Raw genomic sequence first — 10,131 nt, 5'->3', positions numbered from 1 at the left:
CATGTCCACTCTCACCCACTCGCCCCACCCCTGAGAGCTCATCTAAAGGCTCTCCTTCCCCTTCACCCGCCGGGAGAACCAATGCTGACTTTCCCTGCCTTCACACTGAGCATCTGAAGATCTTGATCCCTGCCCCTGCCACAGCCACTTCCCTCCACCCCAGGGAGGAGACCACGTAGGCAGGGCTGCCACATGGACCTGTCTCCTTGAAGGGCTGATGTGAGCTGGCAAAGGGGCAGAGGGCTTGGAGGGGCCTTGCTGGTAGCCCCTCAGAAGGAAGAAAAGATCTGCTGTGTTCAAGAACCGTACGAGGAAGACAAGAAGAGGAAGAGCTGGAAGACTCCTTCTGATCTGGCTCTGTTCTCTCTCACTATCGTTGGGCACGTGACAGAGGCCTCAGTTGGGAAGGCTAGAGCTGAGGGTGGTGACCCAGTTCTGGACTGGGGGAGCAGGGAGTGTGAGGGGAGGTGGTGGTGGCTGATGGCGAGAACATGGATCCAAGCCCCTTGGCGACATTGAAAATATGGAGCCCCTTCTCTTCCTGGCCCCCCCACGCTCTCCTTCAGACAGCGGTGCCATGCCGCGCTGTCAGGGACCCTGTAATATCAACTCAACAATGCATGTTCTACAACTACGGCTACAGCTACCAGGACATCGACTACAATGCATGCATTTAGTTCAGTCCCACAGATACATACACTCTAAGAACAGGCAGGGAGGTGTGAAATGTTTTACTGGACAACAGGTGTTTTGGAGTCGTAACTAATAAAAAAAAAATCGAAAACGAAAGTACAAAAAAAAAAAGACATTTCTCGAGAGTTGGATATGAGTTTGTTTCTTGAACTGTTTCATCTGAACAAGCAAAAACATGCAAACCAGCTGGTACTAACAGGAAGCTGGACACTGAGAGAGGATTAATAGGTGTGGACAAACCTTCCCGCTGAGCGTGCTCAGAAGAGTGTTTGAGAGGAGGTGTGCAGATCCTAGTGTAAGAGAGGCGGGAAAGTATGCCTCAGAGACACTCTCACCGCAGCCCCAACCAAGCAAGAGAAAAGACAACAGAAACGTGACTCTCACACTCACCACCGTCAGGAGCTCATGTTACTACATTGGAATAAAGCTGGCAAGTATAAAGTACAGTAAGGGGTCCTGGCTGGGGCCGGAGGTGGGCGGGGAAGCTCTAAGATTGATCCACGGGCCCACCCGTAATGCCACCCGGAAAGGAAATAGATGCCAATCCAAACCAATGGGGGGAGTCGTTGGCAAACAGGACTGAGGTCTGGGTGGGGCATGATGGGGCCACGGGAACTGAATGAACACGATCAAAATAAACAAACAAACTCTTGACTGAGTACAAGAAAAGATGACATTTCAAACCACCGGGTGAAGATAAAAGAAAAGTGACCACTGATAGTGAAGTTATCGAGGAGTCGGCAGGGACCTCCCCTGGAGGGGTCACCTGCGCCCCGCTCACCTCAGGCCCTGGGTGGATTAGGCAAAGGCGGGCAGGCTGGCCCAGAGGAGCTGGCTGAGGTGGGCGCAGAGCTCAAGGCCCCCTGGGCCTCCTACCCTGACACCGAAGCCCTGACCCATTCCAGCTGCCAACCTGAGCCCAATGGAAGCTGCTTCCCACCCCCACAGCCTCAGCAGGTGCTTCCGCCTCAGGAGGCTCCTCCCCCTTTGTCCTAATGAAACAAACGGCCCAAACAAAACTGTGGGACTAGACAAAAAGGAAAGACAAACGTAGGGGATGCCTGACCCCGGCCCCAGGCCCGAGAGCCCTGGCTCTAAGTCGTCTGCCAGTCCTGCACGGCACCAAGCTCCAGGTCGGTGCCCCACAGCGTCTCCCTGAACCAGCCTCCTCTCCAGGGGATGCAGATGAACTGTGACTCCCTCAATGGCCAAGGCTGCTGGCGCTGGTGCTGGCGCTGGCGCTGGCTCAGGAGGCCGAGGGAGCACCCCTACCCTCTGGGGAGGAGCTGGGATGGGTGGGGTGCAGGGTTGCAGGCATGGGTGAAGGGAGAACCTGACCATCAGTCCTCAGTGAGCCCCCGCTGGCTGGGCCGATGTGCAGACCCCAACAAGTCTGTGTGGTCCTCTCACACCTGTGCCCAAGTGCCACCGAGGGGCCACTACAGACAGGTAAGTCGTGGGCTGTCTGCCAGGTTCGGACTTTAGATCATTTTTAGAAGAGGGAGGGGGTGGTCCTTACAGGCCAACATTCACTGAAAGAAAGAAAGGCAGAGATCTTCCTTCCCCAGCCCTGTAACCCTGCTCCAGGTCCGAAGGAAGGGTAGGGGCGGGCCACCCTGTCTATACATGGGCAGGTGCCCTCCAGCAGGGGGTGTTCTGATTAGGTGGGCACAGGCTAGCCATGCCCCTTGGGCACAGCCCAAGCCCCCAACCCCAGGCAGCGCTGTGGGGGTGCCTGTAGCTTCCTGGCGGAGCCCGCACTCTGGGGGGCGACACCTCGGAGTTGAGGATTTACTCCTGCTCTACCAGGCTGGTGTGGGGCAGTGGTCGGGGCACACACTCCTGAATAGAGTTCACTAGCAGTGCAGCGATGAGCATGGCTGACTTAGGATGGCCTGTGGGAGACTGCGTTCCCGATGGAAATGGCTACAAATAAAACACCACTGATCCTGAAAAAACAAAAGGTGTGGTTGGAGATGGCTCTGACCTGGGGGTTAGGAGTTAGAGGGGTGGGTGGGACTCCAGCCTGGCTCGGGGTCTGTGGGAGGTGAGGGTGGCGGCAGGGGGCCCAGACCACGGGGAGACCACTCTGACTCACAAAGAACCCCATGCTGCCCTTTAAACTTGCCATGAAGTCGGGAAGGATGGGGTGGGGAGAGAGGCAGGGTTAATTTCGGGTTAAAGTTTAGTTTCATAATCCAAGTTATAATAAGAAAGAAACTGAACGGAGAAAACAAAACCAACAACACTCAAAAGTCTCGTTTCCTTTTGCTCGTCCCCCCACCAGGCACCGGTAGGGCAGAGGTTCGCTCCTAAAGCACTGAAGTTAAAAATCCAAACAGAACAGGGGGACTCGAGGCAGCTGTGTCCCCCGTCCCAGGGCAGGGGGCGCACAGGGACGCTGGTCAGAGGGCCAGGGGGGGCCTTTGGAGCCGCGAGGGCGGCCGGATCTCTGGCGAACTGCCCTCTGTGGCCCCGAGAACACCCTGGCCCCTCCACATAAATGCCCAGCGGGCGATTCACAGGAGCGCATCCTTTGTAGCTCGAGGCAGTGCCAGTTTGCATGGAACGGATTTTGACTGAGGTTTCTAATGGGCCTCACTGTGCCAGTGTCTTGTCACAGAGGTTTGGGTTTTTGGCATTTGCCCTCTGGGCTTTTAATTCCCCATTTCCCGGTACCCTCACCAGCACCTCCCTCCCCGCCCGCCTGGGAGCCCTGTAACATCAAACTAATCACCCCCCTGGATGCTCTGGAGCCCGGTCCACAGGGTGTGGGGGGAGCTGCAAACCACGGTTTAGGAGGAGCAGGGACTCTAGGTGCCCAAGAGGGAGGTGGGGGAGGCCAGGAGCCTTGCTGGGAGGCAGTGGGCGTCTGGGGCATCTGGGGAGAGGACCCAAGGCCTTCCTGGGGCCTGGACGTGCCCATGGTGCCCCTGGGAAAATGCTCCCACTTCCCTTGAGGGGTTCCAGACCTCCTAAAAGGCTGGCTTTGGAGACCAAAGGGCCGGGGCAACCTCCTGGGCGAGAAAACCCCGCTTCCCTTGGCAGCCGGAGTCCAGGAGCTCTCTTGTCTCTGCTAAGAGTGTCTGGGAGGCAGCAGGGACTTCAGGGATTGCAGCTCGTTCGCTGAGGTCAGGGCTGCCCCCAGTTTGGCCTTTAGCCAGATCAGCAGGCCCACCTGCCAGGGGCAGCAGGACCGAGTAGACTCGCTGCTCCAAGGTCGAGCTCCCCCGTGACAACCTAGACCGCGGGCTGGGTCAGAGACCCAAGGAAAGGAGCCTTGCGAACCAGCAAAAGCCGAGGGAATGACCACAGGTGCCCGGGAGCCGGCTGTCAGGCGAAGGGCTGTCCAAAGCCGAAGAGCAACTCGTTTCTCCTTTTTGCAGTGACAGGATAATCATCTACCTTTGGTTTGCAGTCCCGTGACCGACCCTGGCTGGGAGGTGCCCTGGGTGGCAGGGCCTGGCCCGAGCCTCCCTGTCCCGCCCTCCGGGCTGTGGTGAGAGTAGGGGACAGCTGCAGCCACACAGATCCGACAGGGCCTTTACCTTCCCCTGCACACTGGGGCATGCTGGGAGCCGCCTGTCCCATACACCTTCCTACCTGATCCTCTTGCCGCCGCCACCGCCGCTGCTGCCACTGGTCCGTAAGCCGCTGCTGGGAAGCCTGGCGGAGAGAGAGGCGCTGGAGTCAGGGGGGGTGGGGGGTTTCTTGCAGGGGCTGTGGGCAGCCCTGTCTCCCAGGCCACCCTCCCCCGCCCTCCACACAAAGGACGGGCCAGCTTCTAGGGGGACACAGATCAGTGACTTCTCAGGCTTCTGGAAGGCACAGCAGCTGCAGGTGTGTCAGATGCTCACACACCTGTCACCCCGGAAACTGGTTCTAAAAGGCATCCCGGAGGATGAGGAGGCCCCTTCTCTGGAGAGCTGGGGTGAGCTCCCTGGGGCGAGCTCCTGGGGCAAGCTTGGCACTGACCCCTGGCCATTCCCAGGATTGGCCAGAGCAGGACCAGGCATGGCTGGGCTGCCTGCAGGGAGCGTCCGCCCTGAGCCACAGGCAGGAGGCCCTGGGGACGAACAGGCACACGAAGAGGCACCTTGGCCAGGAGACGGCTTGACTCCAGCTGTTTTCCGAAGGCTCTGCAGGTTTGCTGGGCCATCTTAATGCCAGACTTGGTCACCTCAGCCGCATGGCTGCCCCGGGCCTAAGGTGGGGGGGGGGTATCCTGGGGTCCTGCTGACCTCGTGTGCATGAAGCCTGCGGTGGGCGGGAGCGTGGGGCCTCGGGAAAGATGCGGAGCGAGCTGTCCACAACCAAGGTATATGCCCTTGACCAGAATCGAACCCGGGACCCTTGCTCTATCCACTGAGCCGAACTGATCTGTAGCGCTCTCTCTCTCTCTCTCTCTCTCTCTCTCTCTCAGGCAGAGTGGTGGGGATTTAGATCTGGCTCTTATCTAGCCGGCACTGCAGGGCCTCCTGGGGTTTTGATCAAGTGTGTTCTAGAACCTTCTTGAACGAGGCTTATGCTATCGAATACTGCACCAGGAAGCAAGGCTATCCCAGCAACGGGACTAAGAGGACAAGGTGACCCAGTGTGGCGGCAGAACATCCGGGTAAGGGAAGCGGTGGGCCAGCCTCCTGCCCTGGGCTTCCCTTGGCCACTCGATGTGCACACAGCCGGGCACTGGGACACACACAGACATACTCCCACACACGTGACACAAACAGCCTCTCCATCCAGGCAGACACTGGAGGCCCGATTCCAAGACGCATTCCCAGGGACGGGTTTTAAATGATGTGCCAGAGGCAGCAGCATGGAGCGCACAACCCCACAGAGCTGCTGGGCGCTGGCCACAGAGCCTCCCAATAAGGCATCTGCCCAGGACTGAGGGGAAGACATGCACCACGGGCAGGGAGCAGGGAGAACAGGAAGGAGAGAGGAACCATCCCCAAACAGAAAACTAGAAGCCCACTAAACTCTAAGACTACCGTCCTAGCTACACGGAACTACTGGGGGGAAAGAAGTTCAAACGGAACGAGCTACTCTAAGAAGGTCAGGCTAAGCTACTGCAAATGCCAATGAAAAGAAACATACTTGCATTTAAATATGGTAATAGGGCTGTTGAAGGGGGAAAAAGAAAGATCCAGGTGAAGTCAATGTACACACACGGTGGACCCTGCGGCTGGACTGGGTCTCCCAGCTCCTGTGAGGACCACAGGCGCCCGCCCGGAGGCTGCTCCCTCCCCCTGCGGGGCACCAAGGAAGGGGCTCCCCACCAAGGCCTCTCCCCATTTCTTCCGGGCAGGATCTAGGTTTCTGAAGATGTGGGTGCTGGCGAATGTGCTGAAGGAAAATAAGGAGGAAGTCAGGTTATTTCTCCCTGTCCCAAGTCTCAGCTCGCCAGGTCCCTGCAGGCAGAGAGCACGGACTGAAGGAGGAGGGGGAGGAAGGGGAGAGGGAGGAGGAAGGGGAGGAGGAGGAAGGCGCTGGGAGCAGCAAGGCCCAGGGATTCTCTCAGGAAGCAGGTTTCCTTGGAAGTGTGACAAGGTGGTGGTGGAGGTGGGGAAAGGGTGGGGGGCGGGGAGGCAGGACTGGGGGAGGGGAGTTTAGTCAATAAAGAGACTAAACCAAAGGTCCATTTTCTGGAGTTGAGCGCATTTTGGATGAAAAGTCCAGGAGAAAGAGGAGGGGAAAAAACATATCCAGGGAAATCCATTATCCTTAATCTCAGATAAAGGCTGCTGGAGACGGCATCACATTGCTAAGGGCTGGAATGTAATCTCCATCAAAAGGGGCTGAACGGAGTGAGTGACAGGTGCAAGGAAGGACTGGGAGTGGAGGGCCACCCAGTCTGCCCCTCACCCTGAGCGAGCCCACAGCTCTCTCAGCAGCACAGGGCCACGGCCCCACCACACAGCGTCCTCCCGGCCCCGCCCCCGGCTCCCTGCCATCCACCTGCAGCCTCACTGTCACCCTCTTTCCAGCCATCTGCCCTGCCTTCAAGACAGGATTCTCCCCCGTACAGCGCTGTTCCACCTCCTGCATGCTGGGCCACGCGGTCAGATGGTCGAACATACAGGGGCCTTGAATTCCTTACTGATGGCAGTGGTGTGTCATCAGTTATCCTGTCCCACCATCATGATGTCATTTTAGTGGGGCTCACTTGCCAGAGCTCAAATGAGAACGTGCATGCTTCTGTTCAGCTCTAAGAACAGCTGGGCCAAGCGGCTGGCACGACCCTGGTCGTCTGATCTTCCCATTTCTTCGCAATAAATCAGGCAGAAAGGGGAAAACTATTTTGCTGAAAAAACTCTCGGGGCCTCAGTGCTCTAGGGTGCCTACTGGGAACTTAGGTATTAGGAATGTAGTATGTGCCTCCTATTCGGGAACCTTGCATTAAAGAAGCAAATGCCTGGATACAAAGGAATGAAGCACGAATGGTGGGATTCCAGGCATGGGCAGGCCCCACGCCTCGGGGCGGCTGGCATTGCTTAAGAGCAGTCAGACCCGATTTGGTCCCCTGGAGCTGCTGTGTCCCTCCAGTGGGGTAACAGAAGGCTCAAAGCCTGGCTTCAGCGCCAGCCTCGCCAGGTGACTTGGGTGTCACCTCTCTGGGCCCTGAGTAACCGACTCCTTTTTCCTGCAAGGAGGGTGGGCTTGCTGCCTTGGCGGGCGCGGCTCACTGGGATGGGCTGCGGTGGGGTGAGAAAGGAAAAGTTATATGATACATTTTTGGAGTGAGAGAGCCCAGGGGTTCGGAACAGAACAGAGGACATGAAGAGGGGCAATTGATAACCAAAGCTACACACTGAGATGATCAAACTGTATAATTTAGCATGGAGGGAAGCAGACATATGTCTATTTGGGGGAAAAACACACCACAAAAACCTCGAGTTCCTGGCATTCAAAACAGAAATCTGATTTCCACAGTTTTAGAAGCAAGCCTGACATTCACCGAGGATACCGACAGTGCCGTTCCCACGGAGGCCCGGCCAGAGGAGGGAGCTGGGAGTCGCTGCTGGGGCCAGGGGTGCAGGGGAGTGAGGGCTGCCAGGGCCTGGCCCTCGGCCGGAGCCTGGCTAATGTCGCTCTGGAGAGGGAGGCGGAGAGGCCATGAGAAGGGTCCTGGATCCTCTCTGTTGCTTCAGGGAGCTGAGAGGTTCTGGGGCCAAGCGCCCAAGGGTGCTGGCACCTACAGCAGAGGGATGGCACAGAAGTGGCCCCAAATATTTCTCAATGCAACTGCTGTCTGGCTGACTTTTTACATAACATACATTTCTTTAGGCATTTAGATGGGGATGAAGGGAAGGTACACTGTTACACAAGCTTCGCGAGGTTTTGTGACCTTTTGTTGTCAGGGGGCCTCTGTTTGGATGAAAGGGGTCTTAGAAGCACAGAAGAGGAAGCCAGGGAGCATCCTTTGAAAACAAAGGGAAATTCCCAGCAGAGGCAGGTGCAGACCATGGGTGAGGGCCCGGCATGGAAGGTGTGCGCTTGCCCAGATCCCTTCCGACTCGGAGGTGCTAGGGAGCCAAACGGGGGGCCTGCTGCCCCTGAGTCCTGAGGCCCAGAGTGGGCGAGGCCCGGCCCCTGCCCCCACGTGGCACCTGCAGCGTCCCATCTGCCACGACTGCAGCCGGGCAGCGGCCTTGTGTGGCTCCTCTGTAAACCTGGTTCGTGACGTCTCCTCGCCGGGCTGCCGTGAGATTCGGTGAGAGGACGGCGCTGGGTGCTCAGCACGGTTGTCTGGCACTCGGTAATGGCTTAGTAAGTGGAATGATAACTTTTATTTCTATTTTTATTATTATTGCTCAAGGTAATAACAGTAGCGGAGCTGAGAACTCCCTTTGGTGCCTTCCTATTCTAAAATCCTATTAATTTACATGACATTTCACATCCAAAGTGCTTTAATAGATAACATTTACAATTCGCTTGTGAGTGATAAGGGTATGTTTTATCTGCAGTGCAAGCTCTAAGTCTGGTGGGGTAATGTGATGGCAGGAGGCAAGAGGCTCCCAGGGACTCAGGGAGGGCCTGGCTGGGGCAGCCACGGCCCTGAGGTGTGGTGAGCACAGGTTCGGACATGGATCCTGGAGCCCTGGTGCCTGTGCTTGGCAGCTGGACTGGTGAGCTCCGCGGCCCTCTTGTCCTGACGTGTGCCGCCGGGATCCTAGCAAGGGCCTGGCCCGAGGAGCCCTGTGGGTCCTTCCATCCATTTGGGGCCCTGTTTGCTCCTCTGCCGGACAGGTGCCTGGTTCACCCTATGTTTCCAGCAGCTAGGGCAGGGCCTGCGGCAGAGCAGGTGCTTAACATCGAGGTGCTCAATGAGTAAGGGGTGGAGGGGTGGACGTGGAAGAACAGATGCAAGGGGGCGGGGCAAGAAGGTGCTCTCCCTACTCCCGACCTTACCGGAATACTGGCACATGCAAGGCCAGTACCAGAGGTCAGATGAAGGAAGTCTGGAGGGGCCTTAAGCGGGTACCACTCAGGGCTGGCCTCAGGCTCGGAGAGGGCAGCAGCGCCCACGGGGGGAGAGCAGGCTGTGCTCTCCCTTCTCTGTGGTCAGTGCCTCTGGGCGAGGCTCTCCACCTCAAAGGCGAGAGACCCCGAGCCCACTGGGTGGGCGCAGTGGCCTTCACAAAGGCCCCAGCTTCCTACTGCAGGGTGGGGTCAGCACTCCTGGTCCACAGAGTGTTTGCCCCTGGGTCTGGAAAGGAGTGGCATCAGCTTCCTAATGCTACAATCTGTTGTCTAGTCATCCCACCCATGACAGTATCTGCCCAGAGAATCAGCAGAGGCAGGAATACAAGGGGTGGGGGGGAGGGGAGAGATATGTAATGCATTCATGCCTTTAAGTCTGCTGGTCCCTTGACATGGAATACCTTTCCCTCATCATCTGCCTGGCGAACTTCTATTTGTGCTTCAGAACCCCATTCAGATGTCGCCCGTTCCTGAAAGCTTTCCAAGCAGAGCCTGTGACTCCTCCCCTGTGCTCATTCTGCACACCAGTCAGACCACAAGAGAACACATCAGAACCCAGCTGGGGGCAGGTCCTAACGACCCTTTCCTGCGCTCTCAACCCTCCACCCCAAGCACCACCACCACTGAAGGAACATGGAGCAGAGGCAGTGACCCTGTTGGATAGGGTCCCTGGGGGAAGGGGATCCAAGTTCCCCTGGACACAGGGAAAGGGTCCCTGGGCAGGGACTCCTCCCCATCTTCTCAGCCTGGGGATGAGGAGGGAGTGGGGACACACCTCCGCCTTCTGGTCTGTCCATAGCTGTTTGTCGGGCTTAAGCTGCCCAGCGCTCAGGCCTGGCACTGCTGCCCGTCTCTAATGCCACACTGAGCACTTTATGCTTTGTTGTTTTTGTAAGCTGTGACCTTTCACTTGCTTTTGCTGATGGAAATTAAAACTGAAGGGTTGGAAGAAAG

At 57.4% G+C, this 10,131-nt stretch overlaps 1 protein-coding gene across 9 annotated transcripts in view; it reads right to left on the bottom strand.

Annotated features, from left to right (window-relative positions):
* Positions 1 to 10,131, bottom strand: part of MSI2 (musashi RNA binding protein 2) — a 393,393-nt gene that overhangs the window by 21,886 nt on the left and 361,376 nt on the right. For 4 of the 9 annotated variants that reach the window (XM_006758681.2, XM_006758685.2, XM_006758680.2 and 1 more), the window contains 2 exons: positions 5,791 to 5,814; positions 4,297 to 4,359 (listed from right to left, as the gene is read on the bottom strand). In XM_006758681.2, the coding sequence (XP_006758744.1) occupies positions 4,297 to 4,359; positions 5,791 to 5,814 (87 nt within the window). Of the gene's footprint in view, positions 1 to 933; positions 984 to 4,296; positions 4,360 to 5,790; positions 5,815 to 10,131 lie in introns of all 9 variants that reach the window. The other 5 variants (XM_015560617.1, XM_015560616.1, XM_006758682.2 and 2 more) reach the window with 3 other exon arrangements.

This window comes from Myotis davidii, unplaced genomic scaffold (assembly GCF_000327345.1).
Source record: "Myotis davidii unplaced genomic scaffold, ASM32734v1 scaffold595, whole genome shotgun sequence".
Lineage (NCBI taxonomy): Eukaryota > Metazoa > Chordata > Mammalia > Chiroptera > Vespertilionidae > Myotis > Myotis davidii.
The sequence above is the reverse complement of the archived record's forward strand: the minus strand, read 5'-3'. Positions and strand labels throughout refer to the sequence as shown.